The sequence below is a fragment of the Salmo salar genome, chromosome ssa20 (assembly GCF_905237065.1).
Source record: "Salmo salar chromosome ssa20, Ssal_v3.1, whole genome shotgun sequence".
In the NCBI taxonomy this organism is placed as follows: domain Eukaryota; kingdom Metazoa; phylum Chordata; class Actinopteri; order Salmoniformes; family Salmonidae; genus Salmo; species Salmo salar.
Genome location: NC_059461.1, coordinates 35575937 through 35603648, shown reverse-complemented (window position 1 = coordinate 35603648; position 27712 = coordinate 35575937). Strand labels below are relative to the sequence as shown.

The 27712-nt window shown below is 42.2% G+C and overlaps 2 protein-coding genes across 3 annotated transcripts; both read left to right on the top strand.

The window, feature by feature from the left end:
- The first annotated feature begins 6397 nt into the window (after positions 1 to 6397).
- Positions 6398 to 12902, top strand: vamp5 (vesicle-associated membrane protein 5). Its single transcript, XM_014161661.2, has 3 exons — positions 6398 to 6698; positions 8891 to 9034; positions 11689 to 12902. The coding sequence occupies exons 1-3, from the start codon at positions 6696 to 6698 to the stop codon at positions 11878 to 11880; spliced, it is 339 nt and encodes a 112-aa protein (XP_014017136.1). The 5' UTR covers positions 6398 to 6695; the 3' UTR covers positions 11881 to 12902.
- A 1195-nt stretch (positions 12903 to 14097) lies between these two features.
- Positions 14098 to 18902, top strand: rnf181 (ring finger protein 181). 2 transcript variants are annotated; one of them, XM_014161603.2, is made up of 6 exons: positions 14098 to 14249; positions 14580 to 14680; positions 15371 to 15504; positions 15709 to 15824; positions 18096 to 18170; positions 18406 to 18902. In XM_014161603.2, exons 2-6 carry the CDS (start codon positions 14595 to 14597, stop codon positions 18463 to 18465), a joined length of 471 nt encoding a protein of 156 aa, XP_014017078.1. In that variant the 5' UTR covers positions 14098 to 14249; positions 14580 to 14594; the 3' UTR covers positions 18466 to 18902.
- The last annotated feature ends 8810 nt before the right edge of the window (positions 18903 to 27712 follow it).

Sequence of the window (27712 nt, the reverse complement as noted above, 5' to 3'; positions counted from 1 at the left end):
TACTCACCATGCATAGACCTCTCCAAATCTCCATCAATGTGTGATATCTCAGAGCACAGATCTCAGACGGGATGAGGTTGCTTGGATGTGATCTACAATGTCTCAAGTGTTGTACTGTATGATGGATCACAGCAGTTGGAAATCTGATGACACGTTATATTTCACAATAGCACTGACTCAAATTTGACATCCTTTCTACTCTTGTTTATCTCCAACAATGAATTTGAGGGTTTTTAACAAAGCACAGATATGTTCCGGGTAGCCTCTAAGAATAACATTGACGGATACGGTGACTGAGTTTTTCAGGAAGTGTATAGGATATGTTGTACCCACTGTGACCATTAAAACCTACCCTAACCAGAAACTATGGATAGATGGCAGCATTTGCACAAAACTGAAAGCGTGTACCAATGCATTTACCATGGCAAGGTGACTGGGAATATAGCAGAACACAAACAGTGTAGTTATTCCCTACGTAAGGCAATTAAACAGGCACGTCAGTATAGAGATAAAGTAGAGTCGCAATTCAACGGCTCAGACATGAGACGTATGTGGCAGAGTCTACAGACAATTACGGACTACAAAGTGAAAACCAGCCATATCGCAGACACAGAAGTCTTGCTTCCGGACAAGCTAAATACCTTCGCCCGCTTTGAGGATAACACCGTGCCACCGATGCGGCCCACTACCAAGGACTGTGGGCTCTCCTCTGTGGCCGACGTAAGACATTTAAGCGTGTTAACCCTCGCAGGCTGCCGGCCCAGGCGGCATCCCTAGCCACGTCAGATCGTGCGCAGACCAGCTGGCTGGAGTGTTTATGGACATATTCAATCTTTCCCTATCCCAGTCTGCTATCCCCATTGACTTCAAGATGTCCACCATTGTTCCTGTACCCAAGAAAGCAAAGGTAACGGAACTAAATGACTATCGCACGGTAGTACTCACTTCTTTCATCATGAAGTGCTTTGAGAGGCTAGTTAAGGATCAAGGATCATATCACATCTACCTTACACCCCAGACCCACTTCAATTTGCTTACTGCCCCAATAGATCCACAGACTACGCAATCGCCATTACACTGCCCATTGCCCTCTCCCATCTGGACAAGAGAAATACCTATGTAAGAATGCTGTTCATTGATTATAGCTCAGCATTCAACATCATAAACTCAGGAAAAAAAATGTCCTCTCGCTGTCAACTGCGTTTATTTTCAGCAAACTTAACATGTGTAAATATTTGTATGAACATAACAAGATTCAACAACTGAGACATAAACTGAACAAGTTCCATAGACATGTGACTAACAGGAATGGAATAATATGTCCCTGAACAAAGTAACAGTCAAAAGTAACAGTCAGTATCTGGTGTGGCCACCAGCTGCATTAAGTACTGCAGTGCATCTCCTCCTCATGGACTGCACCAGATTTGCCAGTTCTTGCTGTGAGATGTTACCCCACTCTTCCACCAAGGCACCTGCAAGTTCCCAGACATTTCTGGAGGGGAATGGCCCTAGCCCTCACCCTCCGATCCAACAGGTCCCAGACGTGCTCAATGGGATTGAGAGCCGGGCTCTTCGCTGGCCATGGCAGAACACTGACATTCCTGTCTTGCAGGAAATCACGCACAGAACAAGAAGTATGGCTGGTGGCATTATCATGCTGGAGGGGCATGTCAGGATGAGCCTGCAGGAAGGGTACCACATGAGGGAGGAGGATGTCTTTCCTGTAACGCAAAGCGTTGAGATTGCCTGCATTGATAACAAGCTCAGTCCGATGATGCTGTGACACACCGCCCCAGACCATGACGGACCCTCCATCTCCAAATCGATCCCGTTCCAGAGTACAGGCCTCGTTGTAACGCTCATTCCTTTGACGATAAACGTGAATCCGACCATCACCCCTGGTGAGACAAAAACGCAACTCGTCAGTGAAGAGCACTTTTTGCCAGTCCTGTCTGGTCCAGCGACGGTGGGTTTGTGCCCATAAGCGATATTGTTGCCGGTGATGTCTGGTGAGGACCTGCCTTACAACAAGCCTACAAGCCCTCAGTCCAGCCTCTCTCAGCCTATTGCGGACAGTCTGAGCACTGATGGAGGGATTGTGCGTTTCTGGTGTAACTCGGGCAATTATTGCCATCCAGTACCTGTCCCGCAGGTGTGATGTTCAGATGTACCGATCCTGTGCAAGTGTTGTTACACGTGGTCTGCCACTGCGAGGACGATCAGCTGTCCATCCCGTCTCACTGTAGCGCTGTCTTAAGCATCTCACAGTATGGACATTGCAATTTATTGCCCTGGCCACATCTGCAGTCCTCATGCCTCCTTGCAGCATGCCTAAGGCATGTTCACGCAGATGAGTAGGGACCCTGGACATCTTTCTTTTGGTGTTTTTCAGAGTCAGTAGAAAGGCCTTTAGTGTCCTAAGTTTTCATAACTGTGACCTTAATTGCCTAACCTCTGTAAGCTGTTAGTGTCTTAATGACCGTTCCACATGTGCATGTTCATTAATTGTTTATGGTTCATTGAACAAGCATGGGAAACAGTGTTTAAACCCTTTACAGTGACGATCTGTGAAGTTAATTGGATTTTTACGAATTATCTTTGAAAGAGGGACGTTTCTTTTTTTGCTGAGTTTAGTACCCTCCAAGCTCGTTATTAAGCTCGGGGCCCTAGGTCTGAACCCCGCCCTGTGCAGCTGGGGCCTGGAGTTCCTGACGTGTCGCCGCCAGGTGATGAAGGTAGGAAACAACACCTCCACTTCGCTGATCCTCAACACAGGGGCCCCACAAGGGTGCATGCTCAGCCCCCTTCTGTACTCCCTGTTTACCCATGACTGCGTGCCCACGCACGCCTCCAACTCAATCATCAAGTTTGCAGACAACACAACAGTAGTAGGCCTGATTACCAACAATGACGAGACAGCCTACAGAGAGGAGGTGAGGGCCCTGGGAGTGTGGCAGGAAAATAACTTCTTACTCAATGTCGACAAAACAAAGGAATGGATTGTGGACTTCAGGAAACAGCAGAGGGAGCACGCCTCTATCCACATCGATGGGACCGCAGTGGAGTACGTGGACATTTGCTAGTTCCTCGGCGTACACATCACTGACGATCTGAAATGGTACACCCACACAGACAGTGTGGTGAAGAAGACACAACAGCGCCTCTTCAACCTAAGGAGCCTGAAGAAACCCCCCACAAACATTTTTACAGATGCGCAATTATTTGCATCCTGTCGGGCTGTATCACCGCTTGGTACAGCAACTGCACCGCCCGTAACCACAGGGCTCTCTAGAGGGTGGTGCAGTCTGCCCAACGCATCACCGGGGGTAAACTACCTGCCCTCCAGGACACCTACAGCACCCGATGTTACAGGAAGGCCAAAAAGATCATCAAGGGCAACAACCACCCGAGCCACTGCCTGTACACCACGCTATCATCCAGAAGGCGAGGTCCTTACAGATGCATCAAAGCTTGGACCGAGAGACTGAAAAATAGCTTCTATCATTACGCCATCCGACTGTTAAATATCCATCATTAGGCTGCTTCTACCCGGTTACGTCACCCTGCACCTTAAAGGCTGCTGCCCACTGGCCACTTTCATAATGGAACACTAGTCACTTTAATTATGTTTACATATTCTTGCTTTACTCATCTCATATGTACAGTTGAAGTCGGAAGTTAACGTACACCTTAGCCAAATACATTTAAACTCAGTTTTTCACAATTCCTGACATTTAATCCTAGTAAAAATTCCCTGTCTTAGGTCAGTTAGGATCACCAGTTTATTTTAAGAATGTAAAATGTCAGAATAATAGTAGAGAGAATGATTTATTTCAGCTTTTATTTCTTTCATCACATTCCCAGTGGGTCAGAAGTTTACATACACTCAATTAGTATTTGTTAGCATTGCCTTTAAATTGTTTAACTTGGGTCAAACGTTTCGGGTAGCCTTCCACAAGCTTCCCACAATAAGTTGGGTGAATTTTGGCCCATTCCTCCTGACAGAGCTGGTGTAACTGAGTCAGGTTTGTAGGCCCCCTTTCTCGCACACATTTTTTTCAGTTCTGCCCACAAATTTTCTATAGGACTGAGGTCAGGGCTTTGTGATGGCCACTCCAATACCTTGACTTTGTTGTCCTTAAGCCATTTTGCCACAACTTTGGAAGTATGCTTGGGGTCATTGTCCATTTGGAAAACCCGTTTGCGACCAAGCTTTAACTTCCTGACTGATGTCTTGATATGATGCTTCAATATTTCAACATAATTTTCCTGCCTCATGATGCCATCTATTTTTGTGAAGTGCACCAGTCCCTCCTGCAGCAAAGCACCCCCACAACATGATGCTGTCACCCCCGTGCTTCACGATTGGGATGGTGTTCTTCGGCTTGCAAGCGTCCCCCTTTTCCTCCAAACATAACGATGGTCATTATGGCCAAACAGTTCTATTTTTGTTTCATCAGACTAGAGGACATTTCTCCAAAAAGTATGATCTTTGTCCCCATGTGCAGATGCAAACCGTAGTCTGTCTTTTTTATGGCGGTTTTGGAGCAGTGGCTTCTTCCTTGCTGAGCGGCCTTTCAGGTTATGTCGATATAGGACTCGTTATACTATGGATATACATACTTTTGTACCTGCTTCCTCCAGCATCTTCACAAGGTCCTTTGCTGTTGTTCTCGGATTGATTTGCACTCTTCGCACCAAAGTACGTTCATCTCTAGGAGACAGAACGCGTCTCCTTCCTGAGCGGTATGACGGCTGAGTGACCATGATTACAAACATACCAAGCATATACATGTACGGTGCATTCTGACAAGAAGTGTGGTTTCCGTTCACATTCGTGTTCCTGTTTTGGTTTTATGTCTCACAATCCTGACAGGGGAATAGTTGTTATGCTGAAGTCATGAAATAATATGCATTCAACTCAGTGATCAAATTACTCTGACTACAAGTCCCTACTGCAATGTTGGGCAGTTGCTAGCAAATGGAATATACATTTTTTTGTTTGTTTAACTGTGAGAAAAGCTCTACTTCCTCTCACTGTTATTACTTCACTTTCAATTTCATGTTTATTTTTTTAAGTGTGGTTTGTGATCTCTAACTCCACTCCTCCCTTCCTCTCTTATATGTCCTGTTTGAAAGTTTAATATTATGACTCTGTTACTGTATGTCAGTTGTCATATGTGGAATGTAGGTTTTCATCAACTATAACTCTTATGGCTAGCGTTATTTGTTATGTATTATAACTGAGTAAGGAAGTATAACAGAGTAAGAAAATCACACATTGACCTTTTTGGGTTCAGCTAGAATGATAAAATAGTATTAACAGAGCAGGGTGGACACTAGAAGAACAAGGAATTTTGGATGGAAGTTGGTCGCCTATAACACCATGTTTTCAGAGCCACCAGTGGTGTAAAGTACTTAAGTAGTACTTTTAAGTATTTTTACTTAAGTTGTTTTTTTGGCTATCTGTACTTTACTTTACTATTTATATTTTTACCAACTTTTACTTTTACTTCACTACATTCCTAATGAAAATAAAGTACTTTTTACTCCTTACATTTTTCCTGACACCTAAAAATACTTGTTATATTTTGACAGGAAAATGGTCGAATTCACACACTTATCAAGAGAACATATATGGTCATCCCTACTGCCTCTATTCTGGTGCTCACTAAACACAAATGCTTTGTTTGTAAATTATGTCTGAGTGTTGGAGTGTGCCCCTGGATATTCATCAATAAAAACATAAGAAAATTGTGTCATCTGGTTTGCTTAATATAATTAATTTTGAAATGGTTTATACTTTTACTTTTGATACTTAAGTACATTTGAGCAATTCCATTTACTTTTAATACTTAGGTATATTTAAAACCAAATACTTTTAGACTTTTACTCAAGTAGTATTTTACTGGGTGACTTTCACTTTTACTTTCGTCATTTTCTATTACGGTGTCTTTACTTTTACTCAAGTATGACAATTGAGTACTTTTTCCACCACTGAGAGCCACCATATACTGACCATTGGTGACGGTAAACGCAGACTGGGACCACATTGTTTGAGTTTTGGAGCCTGTTGAATGGCTGCCAAATTGTCCTAAAATGTTACATTTCATATTGTGTGTTTTTTTTGTTTTCAACCCCTTCTATATGCTTGATGCTTAATCGAAAGGCAGACTATGGTCATATACTCATTAGACTAGCTACTGTCATAGTAGGCATGGGTGAAAAGAAAAGTAAAAGTAAATGGCTGAATATGAATATATAATTTACAAGACTCTACAATTGAGTAGTAGAAGTTTAAATGGTATAGGCGAGGTGTACGTTTTTCCCTTTCACCTTGGAAGTCTGATCCCATCATCAAATACCCATCACTCAAATACAGTGACGTAAGGCCACGACGTCAAAGGGTCTGTTCTGTTGACTTCCAGATAGGGGTAGTGTGGGGAAGTGTCACCCGACCCGACCAGCAGACTGCAGTGAAAGCGTGAGAGACCAGACCAGGGAAAATAAAGAATATCGACTAAAAGAAAGATAGAAACTAACTATAATCAACTACAAATCAACTACTATCTGAAAGCCACCTTGGATAAACGCAACGTTTGTTCTGACACAAAGGTTTATGCCAAGACGCTCCTCTCAATGCATTGGGTTCGGTGACAGCTTTGGACAGGAATAGAGATAGTGACGGGAGAACAATGGTAAGTTTATATATTTTTCCCTTTCAGCAAATTAAAGAATAAAAAATAGTATATTAATATGTTTATGTTTTCATCATTTCGTTTCTGCACCTCTATTGCACACACGGTACCTGTAGGCTCAGAAGCGTTTTTTTGTTGTTGTCACACTACGTTAAGCTACAGCCTTGCGTTGAATTACATTAGACCGTTTTCCCACATTGATTGGCTGATGTTATGGAAAATACACCGTATTTAAAGACCGTGTGCTACAGTCATAATATTGCCGTTTTTATTTTATTTTATTTTTGGTTTTCATTTATGAGAGATCATACACAATTCAAACAAATTCATGCGAATAGATTCTTTTATACAGACCCATGTGAGTTTTTATGAAAATGGTTTGTGAGTGTCATTAGGTCAGGTTAATAAGTTAGAGTAGCACTCAATCAACCAAACTTAAATGGTTAGATATGTTTTATTATGCTAGTAGATGAGATTACTATGTGTATTCTGTGGATAACAGTTATAGACCCAGGTCTGTTAGTCTATCCTATAAATATCTGTAGTCCATAAGCAGACTGTCCCTGTCCGCTTGATTGAACTAGACATGTAAAAATACATATTGTCGATTTGTGAGAGGGGGTTTCCTTAGCTAAATGCCAGGTACTCTGTTGAGGCTGGAGTGAGTGAGGAAGGGAGTGAAGGGAGGAAGGAAGCAAGGATGAGAACTGGAAAAGGCAGCAGTTCCTGTGTTAATATTTTGTCGCCGGTTGATTTTTAAACACAGACTATTTCTCAGCTATGAAAACTAAAACAGTGAAACGCATTTCCAATCCAATTTAACCAAAGCAATCCAGTAGCCTATTCACCATATAACAGCTGTAATAGTGAATACAAATGGGAAAGAAATGTACCTTTCATTATAGCTTGTATAACCAGTAATGTATAACAGATAGTCCTAACTTGTCACTACGAGGCCACTGAACTAGTGTTCTAACCTGGCCATATCTCATTCCGGTTCTGTGAGTCTAAAAGGGTGTTATTGACAGTGAGATATGGACTCACCAGAGTCACTGAGATTGTACTTGTTTTGTTTGCTCTCTTGGTTTCCTGTAAGTGTCAGCGCAGTCAGCATCCTTGACTTCTGAAACACTCACTTCCCTGTCCGGCACAGAGGGAAAAAGGTCAGGGATAGTCCCGTCAGGATATAAATTATGTTATGTTCAGTCTATTATTATACTGCCTAAATATCCTGTTTTAAGTAGGCCTTCTTATTCACCTACAGTACATGTAGGCCTGAATCCTATCTTGAGATTTGTGAGTTTCTGTTCAAGCCTTCATTTACATTTACATTTACGTCATTTAGCAGACGCTCTTATCCAGAGCGACTTACAAGCCTTCCATTGATATCAATCAATGTATTTACCTGAAAGTTAAGTGAAGCGTGCACATCTCAGAGTTAGGATGTGGCCGCTATAGTAGATTTTGGTGGCATGCAAGAGTGTCATTGTCACAGTGGGTTTCCCAACCTTTGTTGCCCCAGGCTAAAGTGGTTATTTGTTTGTAAAGCTGTAGCGTGCCGCCATGTTCCTCCAGATAGTCAGTGCTTACAGTAAACAGAACCCTCAAAGTCATCCAGATGTCCAGGCTCACCTGCCCCAGTTCAGTTGTTGGCCGTCATCTTCCTGTTCTGTCCTGTTTTCCCCCTGTGGAAGCTTAATTGGCAGGGTAGCCTAGTGGTTAGAGCATTGGACTAGTAACTGAAAGGTTGCAAGTTCAAATCCCCAAGGTACAAATTTGTCGTTCTGCCCCTGAACAAGGCAGTTAACCCACTGTTCCTAGGCCGTCATTGAAAATACGATTTTTTTTTTTACCTGACTTGCCTAGTGAAATATATATATATATATTTTTTTTTTAATCTCTCAGCCATTATGACTAATAATTCATGTTAATGTGAACAATGCACTGTTATTAACCACTGCATAGGTTACACAATATAAAATATCACCTTTAACATGGTAACACAAAGATGGGGACAGATGTTGAAAAAATATGTGTGAGCTATTCATTGTGTCAATCAATGTGTCCGTACCTGCCCCTATTCAAATAAACCATACATCAAGGGCACAAAATCAGAAGTGGTTCCAACTAAGTCCTGTGGCCTTACCAGGATGTATCTTCCATTAACCTCAACTTGTTCGTTGTGTGTTCAGGAGAATGGGAAGAACCGCCTGCAGCAGGCCCAGGATGAGGTGGAGGAGGTGAAGGTGATCATGCTAGATAACCTCAACAAGGCTGCCGAGAGGTCAGGCAAGCTGGGAGATCTTGATAACAGGGCAGACGAACTTCTGGAGAAGGTGATTGTTGTACTTTATGGGTGCTCCCCAAATGGCACCGTATTCTTCGATAGTCTACTACCTTTGAAAAGGGCCTATAGGGCTCTGGTCAAAAGAAGTGCACTATATCGGGAATAAGGTGCCATTTGGGACGTACCCTAAATTAAGAGGCGTAATAAGAGACGTCTTAATGGAACCAAATCATGACTTAATACAAAACACAAACATAATTTGAAGATACTGACTTTGAAGGCCGTACTTTGATGATTGCAATGCTATAATACTGGTAAAACCTTAGGTGCGTTTCAGAGAGACACAATAGCACAAAAGGTTTCTCCTTTGGAATTCTCCTTTGGTGTGTCTCATGGTAGTTTTCCAATGTTCCATGGTTCCATACGAGTCCAGGGAATAGCCAGGAAATGTCATATTGCTGTCTATAAATACACGTTAGGTGGAGTTGGAGGCGAAAAATAATGGACAATTTACATCCTGATTGTGGTTTGCAGTGATATTTTTAGAAAGGTATTTCCTATTGTTGTAAGATTAATGAAAACCACTGGTCTCCCTCTGTATTAAGAGAGGGGTGTCCAGGACGTGCCACAGGGCGCATGTCCGTCCTGGTCAACCCTGGGGTCAATCAACCAGGTCACAGTGTTCCCACATCACTCCCCAGCCAGGCCAGCTGGGGAGTTATGTGTTATGTTATGTTACAACCTTATTCTAAAACATTATTATTATTTTTTTAATCTCATCAATCTACGCACAATACCTCATAATGACAAAGCAAAAACAGGTTTTTAGAAATACCTTCTTTACATAAGTATTCAGACCATTTGCTATGAGATTTGAAATTGAGCTCAGGTGCATCCTGTTTCCATTGATCATCCTTCAGATGTTTCTACAACTTGATTGGAGTCCACCTGTGGTAAATTCAATTAATTGGACATGATTTGGATAGGGCACACACATCTATATTATGTCCCACAGTTGACAGTGTATCTCAGAGCAAAAACCAAGCCATGACGTCAAAGCAATTGTCCGTAGAGCTCCAAGACAGGATTGTGTCGAGGCACAGATATGGGGAAGGGTACAAAAAAATGTCTTCAACATTGAAGGTCCCCAAGAACACAGTGGCCTCCATTTTTCAATGGAAGAAGTTTGGAACCATCAAGACTCTTTCTAGAGCTGACCGCCCGGCCAGACTGAGCAAGTGGGAAAGAAGGGCCTTGTTCAGGGAGATGACCAAGAGCCCAATGGTAACTCTGACAGAGCTCCAGAGTTCCTCTGTGGTGATGGGAGAACCTTCCAGAAGGAAAACCATCTCTGCAGCACTTTACCAGTCAGGTCTTTATGGTAGAGTGGCCAGACAGAAGCCACTCCTCAGTAAAAGGCACATGACAGCCCCCTTGGAGTTTGCAAAAAGGAACATAAAGGACTCTCAGACCATGAGAAACAACATTCTCTGGTCTGACGAACCAAGTTTGAACTCTTTGGCCTGAATGCAGTCACGCCTGGAGGAAACCTGGCACCATCCCTACAGTGAAGCATGGTGGTGGCAGCATCATGCTGTGGGGACGTTTTTCAGCAGCAGGGACTGGGAGACTAGTCAAGATCAAGGGAATGATGAACGGAGCAACGTACAGAGAGATCCTTGATGAAAACCTGCTCCAGACCACTCAAGACCTCAGACTAGGGAGAAGGTTCACCTTCCAACAGGACAATAACCCTAAGCACACAGCCAAGACAACGCAGGAGTGGCTTCGGGACAAGTCTATAAATGTCCTTGAGTGGCCCAGACAGAGCCCGACCTTGAACTCAATCGAACATCTCTGGAGAGACCTGTAGATAGCTATGCAGCGACACTCCCCATTCAACTTGACAGAGCTTGAGAGAATCTGCAGGTGTGCACAGCTTGTCGCGTCATACCCAAGAAGACTCAAAGCTTTAATCGCTGCCAAAGGTGCTTCAACAAAGTACTGAGTAAAGGGTCTGATTACTTATGCAAATGTCTATTTCAGTTTTTTTTTATTTTATAAATTTGTAAAAAATTGTTTTTGATTTGTCATTATGGGGTGTTGTGTGTAGATTGATGAGGGGAAAAAAACAAATATAATACATTTTAGAATAAGGCTGTAATGTAACAAAATGTGGAAAAGTCAAGGGCTCTGAATACTTTCCAAATGCGCTGTAGGTCTCTGAGAACGCACTGAGCGGCTGACTGTGGCTGAGCCCCAAATTACACCCTATTCCCTATATAGTGTACTACTTTTGACGTGGCTCTGGTCAAAAGTAGTGCACTATATAGGGAATAGGGTGCCATGTTGGACACAGGCATAGTTCTTTGAGGACTTGCTGGCCGGCTGACTGGTTCACTTGGATTAACAAAACATCAGTGCCAAGAAAAAAAACACCAGTCTAGATTCTTTGGAAAAAACATTGAGAAAGTAGTGTGCACTGTAACTAAAAACTTCTGTCTATCGAATTGTCAGGAAATGGTGGGTTTCATGACATAATGGTTTCTTTCTGGAGTTTAAAATATATACAATGCAGCGCAGCCTCAATTGCAGATATATAGAATTCCCCCCCCCCCTCCATATTCAGACAGATATAGAAGCATAGGGTCTTGGCATGAACATCGGACTAAGTTTTAACATCTTATGATGATGTGTTTTCAGAGTAAAGCTTTCTCAAAATCTGCTCGGAAAGTGAAACAGCAGAAGTGGTGGGAACACATGAAGATGAAAGTGTTGCTGACTGGCGTAGGGGTTGTCATGGCAGCCATCATCATTGGGATTATTGTATGGTCAGCATCTGGACCTGACGACGGTGAGCAACCTGCTGCAGGGCAACCCACCTCAGGGCCTTAGGATCCAAGACTGTCTGTCAGAGCAAAGGACATGGAAGAAATTAAGATGGAGGATGGAGATGGACACAGGGGCAGGCGAGACCTCAGAGGAAATAAGAGGAAATAAGGAGTCAGTCAAGACAGAAATAGTGGAGGGATATTTTCTAGCCTGGTCCCAGATCTGTTTGTGCTTTTGTCAAATACATTGCTGTCATTGTCAAGCCAAACATTTGGCATGATAATGAGTGACAAGGAGTTGGCATGATGATGGCACAAACAGACTGGCACTCAGGCTGTAGGTTTTCCACCTGAGCTCAAACTAGGTTTTGTGGGTTGACTTTTCTGAACTATGCAATCTGTGATATTGTTTGTTTTTAGAGGCATTTCAGGCTCTGTGATCTGTGTGTAGATCGTTGAATGAAATGGTACCATCACCAGCTCTGCTGCTTCCCCATTCAGTATCGTCTTCAACTGGCCCTAGTTGGTCAGGCTCACTGGTTTCACATTCATACTCAGAAATGCTTCAGCCTCACCATAAAATTTGGTATAGGTGAATGTTTTGTCAATTCAAATTAAACATATTGTGCCTTTGGAATGTAACAAATCCCCATTGGATGAATTGTGTGACCGTTTCAAAGTATTCCATTTAAGCTGTAAGGGGACATCACATAATTACATTTCTCATGAAATGTTATGAGTAATTTCTTATCATAATTTCATTCTTCGTTTTTACGGTCAAAAGAAATATATGAAAATGAACTTAATTTTGATATGTACATAAAACACGGTTATGTTTAAGGCCAATTTGGGCAATGCAGTGTGAATATTTATATTTCATTTTTCATTCATTGTCTTACAGGTAATCAATGTGTATAGTATCAAAAAACAGTGCTGAGAAATCACATATCTTCAGTTGTCCAATATCTGTTTTTTATATTTGTGACAGACTTCCCTTCCCCTTTTGTTGTTTACTCTTGACTTACTAGTATTTGAAATATATATGTAAAACTGTAGTGCATTGTAAAATAAAAGGAATTGACCAGATATATCTGCAGAGAATCTTTATTTTGAATTGTGTGTACAACTGACAGTTGTTGTGTGTACAATTTACATTTGTACACCATAAAGTTACTTTTTATTTGAGAGAGAGAGAGAGAGAGATTCCGAAAAAGGTCCAGTTACCAGGACTACAAATTCCATCTAGACACACAAAAACTATGCATACCTCGGCCTAAACATCAGCACCACAGGTAACGTCCACAAAGCTGTGAATGATATGAGACAAGGCAAGAAGGGACTCTGCATGCAGAATTCTGCAAAAACATCCTCCATGTATAACGTAAAACACCAAATAATGCATGCAGAATTAGGTCGATACCCGCTAATTATCAAAGCCATCACCAACAGAGAGATGAACCTAGAGAATAGTCCCCTAAGCAATCTGGTCCTAGGGCTCTGTTCACAAACACAAACAGACCCCACATAATCCCAGGACAGCAACAAAACTAGACCCAACAAAATCATGAGAAAACAAAAAGATAATTACTTGACACATTAGAAACAATTAACAAAATAAAATATCAAATTAGAATGCTATTTGGCCCTAAACAGAAAGTACACAGTGGCAGAATACCTGACCACTGTGACTGACCCAAAATTAAGAAAAGCTTTGACTATGTACAGACTCAGTGAGCATGGCCTTGCTATTGAGGGAGGCCGCCGTAGGAAGACCTGGCTCTCAAGAGAAGACAAGCTATGTGCAACAAAATGAGGTGGAAACTGAGCGGCACTTCCTAACCTCGTGCCAAATATATTACCATTTTAGAGACACATATTTCCCTCAGATTACACAGATCCACAAAGAATTAGAAAACAATCCAATTTTGATAAACTCCCATATCTACTTTGTGAAATAGCACAGTATGCCGTCACAGCAGCACGATTTGTGACCTGTTGCCACAAGAAAAGGGCAACGGTGAAGCACAAACACCATTGTAAATACAACCCATATTTATGTTTATGTATTTTCCTTTTTGTACTGTAACTATTTGCACGTCGTTACAATGTACATAGCCATAATATGATATTTGATATGTCTCTATTCCTTTGGAACTTTTGTGTGTGTAATGTTTACTGTTCATTTTGTATTGTTTATTTCACTTTTATTTATTATATATTTGACTTGCTTTGACAATGTAAACATATGTCTCCCATGCCAATAAAGCCCTTTGAATTGAATCGAGAGAAAGAGAGAGATCCTGAACCCCACCCACACCTAATGTGTGATAGGATGGAAAAAAGCCACGTGATGGTGCATTGTCATACCCGGTAGACAGTGTGGTGTAGCTAGCTGGCTAGTTGCTGCACATTTCAGGTTATGACAAAACACAGGTAATGTAAGTAAACTTTTGTGTGACTTTAATTTGATGTCGCAGTATAGCACAGTGTATTCACGGACATTTCTGTGTATTCGACAATTGGGCTAAAACAGCACAATGAGAGAGTGGTTGAGCAGTATTGGGGTTAGCTAAATGAATTAGCTAACTGTGTAGCTAGCTAGCTTGCTAACGTTATTGAATCAACTCGAGATCGGAAGGTAGCTTGGGCTTTGAGTGTCATTTTGCTCAATCTCTTTTTAGTAAATTCAAAAAGAGTCAAATGAAATTAGCTTAATGGTTAGCTAATGTGGCTAAGGAAAATAGTTTGTTTGACGTTCCACAGATTGGTAATCTGAAGATGGCTTCTTATTTTGATGAGCATGACTGTGAACCAACGAATCCCGAAGAACAGTACCGTCAGAATGCACTACTAGAACTGGCCAGGTGAGATTCAAACATCTACCTAACTAACTAACAACCCAAGTGATGCAACAAACTATAGTCTGTATTTTGTATCCAATATCCTACATTAACTGTCTGCCACTGAGAGACTGACATCGAAGATGTTTTATAACTAAATCAAGACAGACCACAGCCTGTCGTTTCCAATGGGAACAGATTAGTCACAGTGTACAGAACAAGCAATATGGGCAGAGCCAAGCACGAGCTAGCGAGATCCTATTGGCGCGTTCTAAGTTCAGTTAGGGAACACCTCTTCTGTGGAGTTTTCGTGTGCTGTAACTCAATTCGCCTTTGCACTCCTTCTAAACAACGCAATTTTTTACAACTTTTGCAAAGGGTAACGTGTACAAAACTTAATCCACTCTGTTCATAACAGATTTTAGTTTAGGGAACAGAACTTTGAGATCATTTTTTTTCATCGATGAGAAAATTTGCAGAATGTCGGCTAAAATCTATCTTGTTCCATCTTCTGCCGGGCTTCTTCTCACTACAATATTTGGTAATGAGTGGAAACGCCAAGCAGATGCTTCACATTTATACATCTGGTGAAATATCTATCTCATTGATCTATCTGTGCAGACATTGCCTGTTATTTTTCTTCGGTGGGGTTTATCAACGGTTATGGTGCCTTACCACCACCTACTGTTACATTGCCTGTTGACCTCTGTGTAGGTCTTTGATGCAGGGCCTCGACATTGACTCGGGAGCGTTTGACCTATCGGACTGGGACCAGCGTCTTCCTCCCCCAGCTGCTAAAACAGCTGTCCAAACCTTACCTGTGGTTGTCATATCCCCAGAGCAAGCAGGTGAGTCCTGCTGCACTAATAAGCTACCCTCAAGCTAATTACCTGTGAAAAACATTTGGGAATTATAGGCTACTATCAAAATACTATGCTGTCTCACTTGGTACCCAATTTCATTATAATTGCACACACGACTACCTCTGTAGTCTGAAAGTGTAGTCAATTGTCTGTGTGTGATTGAACTCGCTCTCTTCCCCCCTCATCTAGACAAAGGGCTGAAGTGTCCTGTGTGTCTGCTGGAGTTTGAGGAGCTGGAGACAGTGAGGGAGATGCCCTGCAAACACCTCTTTCACTCTGGATGTATCCTGCCCTGGTTAGGGAAGGTGAGGGCCTGGCCACTGAATCGTCACACACACACACAGATACATTTTTCCCATATAGGTTTGATGGTATGTACAAATGAATGTACTAATTACCTGAACACAGTGCACAACACATAAAGAACAGCCCATACAAATGCATTTAACAGATTCACTACATGGAACAACAGTCACCCCCCCAAAAAAAAATCTAAAGGAAGCTTGTTCTGAAGTGTCTGTCCTATATCTGAAAGATAAAAGAAAGATCAGGAAACATGATTATTTCTATGTATTTAACCCCTTATTTTCATCACTAAACAGTCTACATATATACAGTGCATTCGGAAAGTATTCAGACCCCTTGACTTTTTCCACATTTTGTTACGTTCCAGCCTTAAACTAAGATGTATGAAATTGTTTTTTCCCCTCATCAATCTACACACAATACCTCATAATGACAAAGCAAAACGTTTTATATTATACAGATATACCATTTACAAAAGTATTCAGACCCTTTAATCAGTACTTAGTTGAGCACCTTTGGCAGTGACTACAGCCTTGAATCTTCTTGGGTATGACTGTACAAGCTTGGCACACCTGTGTTTGAGGAGTTTCTTCCATTCTTCTCTGCAGATCCTCTCAAGCTCTGTCAGGTTGGATGGGGAGCGTTGCTGCACAGCTATTTTCAGGTCTCTCTATGGATGTTTGATCAGGTTCAAGTCCGGAATCTTGTTTCTCATGGTCTGAGAGTCTTTAGGTGCCTTTTTGGCAAACTCCAAGCGGGCTGTCATGTGCCTTTTACTGAGGAGTGGCTTCTGTCTGGCCACTACCATAAAGGCCTGATTGGTGGAGTGCTGCAGAGATGGTTGTCCTTCTGGAAGGTTCTCCCTTCTCCACAGAGGAACTCTGGAGCTCTGTCAGTGACCATCGGGTTCTTGGTCACCTCCCTGACCAAGACCCTTCTCCCCCGATTGCTCAGTTTGGCCGGGCGGACAGCTTTAGGAAGAGTCTTGGTGGTTCCAAACATCTTCCATTTAAGAATGATGGAGGCCACTGTGTTCTTGGGGACCTTCAATTCTGCAGAAATGTTTTGGTACCCTTCCCCAGATCTGTGCCGTGACACAATCCTGTCTCGGAGCTCTACAGACAATTTCTTCGACCTCATGGCTTGGTTTTTGCTCTGACATGCACTGTCAACTGTGGGACCTTATATAGACAGGTGTGCCTTTCCAAATCATGTCCAATCAATTGAATTTACCACAGTTAGACTCCAATCAAATTATAGGAATCAATGGAAACAGGATGCACCTGAGCTCAATTTCGAGTCTCATAGCAAAGGGTCTGAATACTTATATGTCATATTTCAGTGTTCTTTTTTTTGAATGAATTTGCAAAAATGTCGTTTTAGATTAAGGCTGTAACGTAACAAAATGTGGAAAAAGGGAAGTGGTCTGAATACATTACGATTGCATCGTATAGTGTACTTCCATACATTTTTTCAACTGGTACAGGGGGACCGTCAGACAAGTCTTGTGAGGGTGTCCTAGCGTAAAACAACAGACATGTTCGTGCGAGTCTCACCTTTCCACAGAGGGGTCATATTAGTGTGTAAACTGTTAGGACGCTACAGGCAGAAGTTGGCAGATCGGCTGTGCCAACTTAAGACAAGTCCCAAGACGCTTGTGGGGATCATAGATCAAAACAAAGAACACCCTCGTCTTCGTGAGAGTCATCTTTCCATAGATGGGTCATAATAGTTTGCCTAACCGTGCCGACGCTACAGACGATTTTGTGAGAAGACCGATTTTTGGTAAGTCCCATGGTCTGACAAACCCCGCTCTCTCTGTCAACTTTCACTTTGGCGGATGTGGTGGACTGAGATTCATCCAATGCAACAAAAAAAAACATATCTCTAGCTTAAACTGGTGGATTTTTATGGGGATTGTTTCATTATTCTTATTTAGATTTCCGCAGGGCGCGGATCTTATGGGGTTAACAAGTGACATCAATAAGGGATCATAGCTTTCACCTGAATAATCTGTCATGGAAAGAGTTCATAATGTTTACTACACTCAGTGTATAACATTTACGTCATTTAGCAGATGTTCTTATCCAGAGCGACTTACAGGAGCAATTAGGGTTAAGTGCCTTGCTCAAGGGCACTTCCAACAGATTTTTCACCTAGTCAGCTTGGGGATTCGAACCAGTTACCTTTTGATTACTGGCCCAACGCTCTTAACCACTAGGCTATAACCGTTGAAGAATCCCTCTAACTCTTGCTGTCTATCATCACAGACAAATTCTTGCCCGCTATGCCGTCTCGAGCTACCAACCGACAATCCAGAGTATGAAGAGTTCAAGAAGGACAAGGTGGGTGTGGAACTAGGGTATCAGTCATTATCCTGGGAAATCGAATTCAAAGTGCTTTTCCCTTTTAGAGTTGAAACTTGATATGTGTCTCAAATGGCACCCTATTAACTTTGTAGTGGTCTATGGGCCGTGGTCAAAATAAGTAGTGAACTGGATAGGGAATAGGGTGCCATTTGGGACACAGAAATGGTCAGCGTCAACCCGTTACTAAATGGAGCATTTCTGTCTGTTACAGGACAGGAGAAAACAGAGGGAACACAGACTGGAAGATCTGCATGGAGCCATGTACACATAACGGCTCAGAGCACACTGCTTATTGCTGATTTCACCTTTCTAGCGTTGGGTCGCAATAGAATTACGAATTGACAAAAGCTGCAAATAATATTATGTAGCTATTATGTTTTATGTACTGTAAATATGTCAGTTTTAAATACAGTCAATTGTACAAAGACCCATTTTGTGATACAGATTCAAATTATGGATGATCATTATACAATGAAAGGAATACTGAGACAGTTGAGTCCGTTTGAACTCTCTACATTCACTGCCTTAACACATCATAGCATTTCTTCCTTTTCCCCAAGACACAATACATTTACCAAAACAGATGATTAAATGGCTTTTCATGGCATATGTTTTGCTGGCATCACAATATTTATCAGACTTTAAATTCAATCTGTTTATAGTGTTGATTGCTTTGGCATCAGCATTAAAGGCCCAGTGCAGTCAAAATTCTGTTTCCTGTGTTTTGTATCATTTTGTACAACAGCTGATGAAACACAATTTTTAATTTTTTTTTAATCAGTGTTATTGGTTATAGTTGCTGGTTAAAAATACAATCTACACAGGACTTTCTAATCAGTAGGTTTGTATGGGCAGGAGTTCTGGTTTTCCATGGTGACATCACCATGCGGTAAATTGGATAATAGACCAATAACAAAGAGTTCCAAACCTCAATTTGAATAACTGCTAGTTTTCAGTTTTCCCCTCTCCACTCAGACCACTTCCAGACAGTCCTAGCAAATGTCTTGCTTGAGAAATAGTTGTTTGCTAAAAAAAAATATTTTGGTCGATTTTAATGTACTACAGTAAAATACTTAATTGTTATATTGATATAAATATGATATTGATATAAAAATGGCTGCATTGGGCCTTTAACATCCTACCCTGGTATAGGGTATTGAAGAAAGCTTAAGGAACACCACTCAGTACACACTCTGTGAAAATACACTGAACAAAAATAGAAACACAGCATGCAACAATTTCAAAGATTTTACTGCGTTACAGTTTATATAATGACATCAGTCAATTTAAATAAATGAGGCCCTAATCTATGGATTTCACATGATTGGAAAACAGACGGGCATCTGTTGGTCAGATACCTTAAAAAGAATAGTGGGGTGGATCAGAAAACCAGTCAGTATCTGGTGTAACCACTATTTGCCTCATGCAGCACGACACGTCTCCTTCGCATAGAGTTGATCAGGCTGTTGATTGTGGCCTGTGGAATGTTGTCCCACTCCTCTTCAATGGCTGTGCGAAGTTGCTGGATATTGGCGGGAACTGGAACACGCTACGTACACGTCAATCCAGAGCATCCCAAACATGCTCAATGGATGACATGTCTGGTGAGTATGCAGGCCATGGAAGAACTGGGACGTTTTCAGCTTACAGGAACTGTGTAGAGATCGTTGAGACTTGGGGCCATGCATTATCCAGCTGAAATATGAGGTAATGGCGGTGGATGAATGGCATGACAATGGGCCTCAGGATTTCATCACGGTATCTCTGCATTCAAATTGCCATCAACAAAATGCAATTGTGTTCATTGTCCGTGGTTTATGCCTGTCCATACCATAACCCCACCACCACGGGGCTCTCTGTTAACAAAGTTGACATCAGCAAGCCGCTCGCCCAAATACATGCTGTCTGCTATCTGCCCGGTACAGTTGAAACCGGGATTAATTCGTTAAAACACACTTCTCCAGCATGCCAGTGGCCATCAAAGATGAGCATTTGCCCACTGAAGTCGGTTACAATGCCGAACTGCAGTCAGGTCAAGACCCTGGTGAGGACGATGAGCACACAGATGAGCTTCCCTGAGATGGTTTCTGACAGTTTGTGCAGAAATTCTTCTGTTGTGCAAACCCACAGTTTCAGCAGCTTTCCTGGGTGGCTGGTCTCAGGCGATCCCGCAGGTGAAGAAGCCGGATGTGAAGGTCCTGGCGTGGTTACATGTAGTCTGTGGTTGTGAGGCCGGTTGGACGTACTGCTAAATCCTCTAAAACAATGTTGGAGGTCGACCCCCCCCCCCCCGCTCCCAGCTGTGCCCTGGACACCATTTGTGAATTGATCGCCCCCCATCTAGCCTCAGAGTTTGTTCTGTTAGGTGACCTAAACTGGGATATGCTTAACACCCCGGCAGTCCTACAATCTATGCTAGATGCCCTCAATCTCACAGAAATCATCAAGGAACCCACCAGGTACAACCCTAAATCCGTAAACATGGGCACCCTCATAGACATTATCCTGACCAACTTGCCCTCCAAATACACCTCCGTGGTTTTCAATCAGGATCTCAGCGATCACTGCCTCATTGCCTGTATCCGCTATGGGTCCGCGGTCAAACGACCACCCCTCATCACTGTCAAATGCTCCCTAAAACACTTCTGCGAGCAGGCCTTTCTAATCAACCTGGCCCGGGTATCCTGGAAGGATATTGACCTCATCCTGTCAGTGGAGGATGCCTGGTCATTCTTTAAAAGTAATTTTCTCACCATCTTAGATAAGCATGCCCCATTCAAAAAATGCAGAACTAAGAACAGATATAGCCCTTGGTTCACTCCAGACCTGACTGCCCTTGACCAGCACAAAAACATCCTGTGGCGGACTGCAATAGTATCGAATAGTCCCCGCGATATGCAACTGTTCAGGGAAGTCAGGAACTAATATACCCAGTCAGTCAGGAAAGCAAAGGCTAGCTTTTTCAAGCAGAAATTTGCATCCTGTAGCTCTAACTCCAAAAAGTTTTGGGACACTGTAAAGTCCATGGAGAACAAGAGCACCTCCTCCCAGCTGCCCACTGCACTGAGGCTAGGTAACACGGTCACCACCGAGAAATCCATGAAAATCGAAAATTTCAATAAGCATTTCTCAACGGCTGGCCATGCCTTCCTCCTGGCTACTCCAACCCCGGCCAACAGCTCCCCCCCCCCGCAGCTACTCGCCCAAGCCTCCCCAGCGTCTCCTTCACCCAAATCCAGATAGCAGATGTTCTGAAAGAGCTGCAAAACCTGGACCCGTACAAATCAGCTGGGCTAGACAATCTGGACCCTCTCTTTCTAAAACTATCCATCGCCATTGTTGCAACCCCTATTACCAGCCTGTTCAACCTCTCTTTCATATCGTCCGAGATCCCTAAAGATTGGGAAGCTGCCGCGGTCATCCCCCTCTTCAAAGGGGGTGACACCCTAGACCCAAACTGTTACAGACCTATATCCATCCTGCCCTGCCTATCTAAAGTCTTCGAAAGCCAAGTTCATAAACAGATCACTGACCATTTCGAATCCCACCATGCCTTCTCCGCTGTGCAATCCGGTTTCCAAGCCGGTCACGGGTGCACCTCAGCCACGCTCAAGGTACTAAACGATATCATAACCGCCATCGATAAAAGACAGTACTGTGCAGCCGTCTTCATCGACCTGGCCAAGGCTTTCGACTCTGTCAATCACCGTATTCTTATCGGCAGACAATAGCCTTGATTTTTCTAATGACTGCCTTGCCTGGTTCACCAACTACTTTGCAGACAGAGTTCAGTGTGTCAAATTGGAGGGCATGATGTCCGGACCTCTGGCAGTCTCTATGGGGGTACCACAAGGTTCAATTCTCAGGCCGACTCTTTTCTCTGTATATATCAATGATGTCGCTCTTGCTGCGGGCGATTCCCTGATCCACCTCTACGCAGACGACACCATTCTGTATACTTCTGGCCCTTCCTTGGACACTGTGATAACTAACCTCCAAACGAGCTTCAATGCCATACAACACTCCTTCCGTGGCCTCCAATTGCTCTTAAACGCTAGTAAAACCAAATGCATGCTTTTCAACCGTTCACTGCCCGCACCCGCCCGCCCGACTAGCATCACCACCCTGGACGGTTCCGACCTTGAATATGTGGACAACTATAAATTCCTGGGTGTCTGGTTAGACTGTAAACTCTCCTTCCAGACTCATATTAAACATCTCCAATCCAAAATCAAATCTACAATCGGCTTTCTATTTCGCAACAAAGCCTCCTTCACTCACGCAGCCAAACTTACCCTAGTAAAACTGACTATCCTACCGATCCTCGACTTCGGCCATGTCATCTACAAAATAGCTTCCAATACTCTACTCAGCAAACTGGATGCAGTCTATCACAGTGCCATCCATTTTGTTACCAAATCACCTTATACCACCCACCACTGCGACCTGTATGCTCTAGTCGGCTGGCCCTCGCTACATATTCGTCGCCAGACCCACTGGCTCCAGGTCATCTATAAGTCTATGCTTGGTAAAGCTCCGCCTTATCTCAGTTCACTGGTCACAATAACAACACCCACCCGTAGCACACGTTCCAGCAGGTATATCTCACTGATCATCCCCAAAGCCAACACCTCATTTGGCAGTTCTCTGCGGCCAGTGACTGGAATGAATTACAAAAATCGCTGAAGTTGGAGACTTTTATTTCCCTCACCAACTTTAAACATCAGCTATCTGAGCAGCTAACCGATTGCTGCAGATGTACATAGTCCATCTGTAAATTACCCACCCAATCTACCTACCTCATCCCCATACTGTTTTTATTTACTTTTCTGCTCTTTTGCACACCAGTATCTCTACTTGCACATCATCATATGCTCATTTATCACTCCAGTGTTAATCTGCTAAATTGTAATTATTCGCTCCTATGGCCTATTTATTGCCTACCTCCTCATGCCTTTTGCACACACTGTATATAGATGTTCTTTTTTTCTACTGTGTCATTGACTTGTTTATTGTGTTATTGGCTTGTTTATTGTTTACTCCATGTGTAACCTTGTGTTGTTGTCTGTGTCACACTGCTCTGCTTTATCTTGGCCAGGTCGCAGTTGTAAATGAGAACTTGTTCTCAACTAGCCTACCTGGTTAAATAAAGGTGAAATAAAATTTAAAAAATACAATTACATTCTCTGGTAACAGCTATGGTGGACATTCTTGCGTCTGCATGCCAATTGCACGTTCCCTCAAAACTTGAGACATCTGTGGCACTATATTGTGTGACAAACTGCACATTTTAGAGTGGCCTTTTATCGTCCCCAGCATTAAGGTGCACCTGTGTAATAATCATGCTGTTTAATCAGCTTCTTGATATGCCACACCTGTCAGGTGGATGGAATATCTTGTTAAAGGAGAAACTCACTAATAGGTATGTACAGTGCATTCGGGAAGTATTCAGAACCCTTGACTTTTTCCACATTTTGATACAGCCTTATTCTAAATTGGATGAAATAGTTTTTTCCACTCATCAATCTAAACACAATACCCCATAATGACAAACGAAAAACAGGTTTTTAGAAATGTTTGCAAATTAATAAAAAAATACAAAGGTGAAATATCACATTTGCACAACTCTTCAGACCTTTCACGCAGAGGTTTCTCCCATCTCCACAGAGGAACTCTGGAGCTCTGTCAGAGTGACCATCGGGTTCTTGGTCACCTCCCAAAGGCCTTTCTCCCCTGATTGCTCAGTTTGGCTGAGCGGCCAGCTCTAGGAAAAGTCTTGGTGGTTCCAAGCTTCTTCCATTTAAGAATGATGGAGGCCACTGTGTTCTTGGGGACCTTCAATGCTGCAGAAATGTTTTGGTACACTTCCCCAGATCTGTGCCTCGACACAATCCTGTCTCAGAGCTCTACAGACAATTTCTTCGACTTCATGGCTTCGTTTTTGCTCTGACATGCACTGTCAACTGTGGGACCTTACATAGACAGGTGTAGCATGGGTCCTCAGATCCTCAAAAGGTTCTACAGCTGCACCATCGAGCGCATCCTGACTGGTTGCACCACTACCTGGTATGGCAACTGCTCGGCCCCCGACCACAAGGCACTACAGAGGGTAGTGCGTACGGCCAAGTACATCACTGGTGCCAAGCTTCCTGCCATCCAGGACCTCTATACCAGGCGGTGTCAGAGGAAGGCCCTAAAAATTGTCAAAGACTCCAGCCAGCCTAGTCGTAGACTGTTCTCTCTGCTAACGCACGGCAAGCGGTACCGGAGCGTCAAGTCTAGGTCCAAGAGACTTTGAAACAGCTTCTACCCACAAGCCATAAGACCCCTGAACATCTAATCAAACGGCCACCCAGACTTTTTGCATTGCCCCTCCCCCCCTTTACACCTACTCTCTGTTATCATCTATGCATAGTCACTTTAATAACTCTAGCTACATGTACATATTACCTAAACTAACCGGCGCCCCTGCACGTTGACTCTGTACACCCCCCCCGTACATAGTCTCGCTATTGTTATTTTACTGCTGCTCTTTAATTACTTGTTGCTTTTATTTCTTATTCATTTATTTTTAACTGCATTGTTGGTGAAGGGCTCGTAAGTAAGCATTTCACTGTAAGGTCTAACCTATTGTATTCGGCGCATGTGACTAATAACATTTGATTTGATTTTGTGGGCCTTTCCAAATCATGTCCAATCAATTGAATTTACCACAAGTGGACTCCAATTAAGTTGTAGAAATAGGATGCACCTGTGCTCAATTTGAAGTCTTATAGCAAAGGGTCTGAAACCTTATTTACGTAAGTTATACGTTTTTATCTGTCATAAATTTGCAAAAATGTCTCAACCTGTTTTTGCTTTGTCATTATAGGGTACTGTGTGCAGATTGAAATGTTTTATTTAATCAATTTTAGAATAAGGCTGTAACGTAACAAGTGGAAAAAGTCAAGGGGTCTGTATATTTTCCGAATGCGCTGTAAATACATTTGTGCAAACAGTGACAGAAATAAGCTTTTTGTGCGTATGGAACATTTCGGGAATCTTTTGTTTCATCTCATGAAACATGGGACCAACACTTTACATGTTGCATTTATATTTTTATTCAGTATAGATTAAGGACCAATCTCACAGCTGTGGTTTTTCTCAGGTCCTCTTGAGCCGAACTGTAAAACCACTCAATCTCATTTCCTCAAATATTAAAAACATTTGATATAGTCATGTTATATTTACCCAAAAGAAGATAATGATCCAGCTTTTTTCGCACACAACGACCCAAGGGTGGTTATAAAGCATGTACAGCATTGTTGGTCTGGTTGGCCAAACTGGTTTATGCTTCATGTCCATTCGTAAGCATATGACAAAATAACCGCTGACTACTGTGATTGAGTCCTTAAAATAGACAGTTGTTCTGACATGCTAACGGTACTTAACTATTTCAAGGCAGGGTTAATTGTTCTGCCATATTTCTCTGACTACAATGAAGGGATGTCTTGTAAAGTACACAAGTAAAATAATTGAGGAAAGGTAGCCTCAAAACCAGAGTGATCTTGCAATATCACACATTGCAGTTAGTCTGGTTTCACAAGGCTAGAGGAGAGGAGCAGTAATGTTCGAGAAGTTGATGTTCTGGGCTCAAGGGAAGGCCTAACGTTGATTTGCCTGTATTTGTCAGACCCAGCCTCTTCAACCATGCCAAGTGGTCTGACGCACCAGGGTAACCCTTGGTAGCTACAATGCAATAAAGAGTTGTGAGTCAACTTATGCAATATTGATTAAATAGACATTTTCAGTGGGTAGTCTGCCAAGCCATCCAACTGATTTTTCTGAGAGGATGCAGCTGACACTCATCCCAGATCAGTGAAGTCAAAACAAACCATTTGCCAATCTTCTGCCCAAGAATAAACCATACAAGAGCAGATAATTTGCTTATAATTCAATTTTATTTCATATTTGAATATAAATCTGACAAAATAAAATTGGTAAATGATAGATAAGCATACACCTTGAGACAATTTATAAAAGAAAATGCTTTGTTTGCTTTTTTGGGGGGGGGTAATCATCTTTCCTCTCAGAGAGAAGAATTCAGTAAAATACATGTTTTACATAGACATTTTATAATCTTTGAAAACTATATCTTTCAAGACATTTGATCTGCATTGGTGTTAGTCTTTTGCAACTGGAATTGGTATTCTCACAAAAAACACAACTAAAAAAAGTTACAATAAGTGCAGGAATTGGAACAAAAAAGTACATAAATGCCATTTCATCATGTTTTGGCCTTGTCTACTATAAAGAGAAATGTTTACACAGAATAGTTCCAATCCCGTGTAGGTACATTTTCATCAAAGCTGCCGATTGAAGTCTAACCTTGATACTAAGTTACAGTATGGTGAAATACATCACGAAATAAAATATTTGAAGAAAAAAAAGAAAAAACTTTGGCTGGTAGAGAACGAGGGGGAAAAAAGCCAACAGAATCAAACTGAGTGGACTTACACTGGAGCTATAGAATTTTTACATCAGAAACTACCAGTATGCTTTCATTTTGTATTTTCTGTGTGGCCTGGCTGTTTTATAACATAGCCAACCCACCAAATTCCAGAGTAGATTCCTATCTTTTTTGGAAAGAAGAATAGGAAATACCAGCTACGCATCTGCTCAGCATCTGCCTTGGAACAACAAGTCCACTCACAATCACAGAGGTAGCTGACATGAAGAAAACAATAAAACGTTTAAAATAGTTTTGTTGGCTGAAACACCATTCAGTGATTGTATTGTACAGTTGAAAATATACCAGACACACAATGGCCCAACAGAAAATACTGGGTTAGTGATAATGTCATAGATCACTAATGTTATAGGGGCCTACCCCCTAAAAATGTATTTTTTTTAATTTCAGGAAATCCATAGGCATATAAAGTTCTTTATACATTTGCGTAAAGAAATCTGCCAGTGAAGCCCCTGGGCAGTTGGGGCCCATTTCAATTGAAACCCCTTAAACATAGGCCCCAGGGACTTTGCTATTAATGACTTGCATTTGATTTCTCTCTACGGAGACAATCATTGGCCTCAAGGTGGCGCTGGTTAATTACAGAAATAAAAATGTTTTCTCCTGGTGACCCTCACCTGGGGCATATTTGGTTGGTAGTCAGTCAAAGTTGAGAGGTTTATTCTGAACCATTTCAACTCATTACACTTGAGAAATACATAAGGTTATATTGAAAGGGGAACCTGATCCTAGAGCAGCACTCTACTCAGACTAGAGGGCGACCGATTAAAAATCGGCATGGCTGATTAATTAGGGCCGATTTCAAGTTTTCATAACAATCGGTAATCGGCATTTTTGGACGCCTATTACATTGCATTCCACGAGGAAACTGCGTGGCAGGCTGACCACCTGTTACGTGAGTGCAGCAAGGAGCCAAGGTAAGTTGCTTATCTAGCATTAAACTTATCTTATAAAAAAACAATCTTCACATAATCACTAGTGAACTACACATGGTTGATGATATTACTAT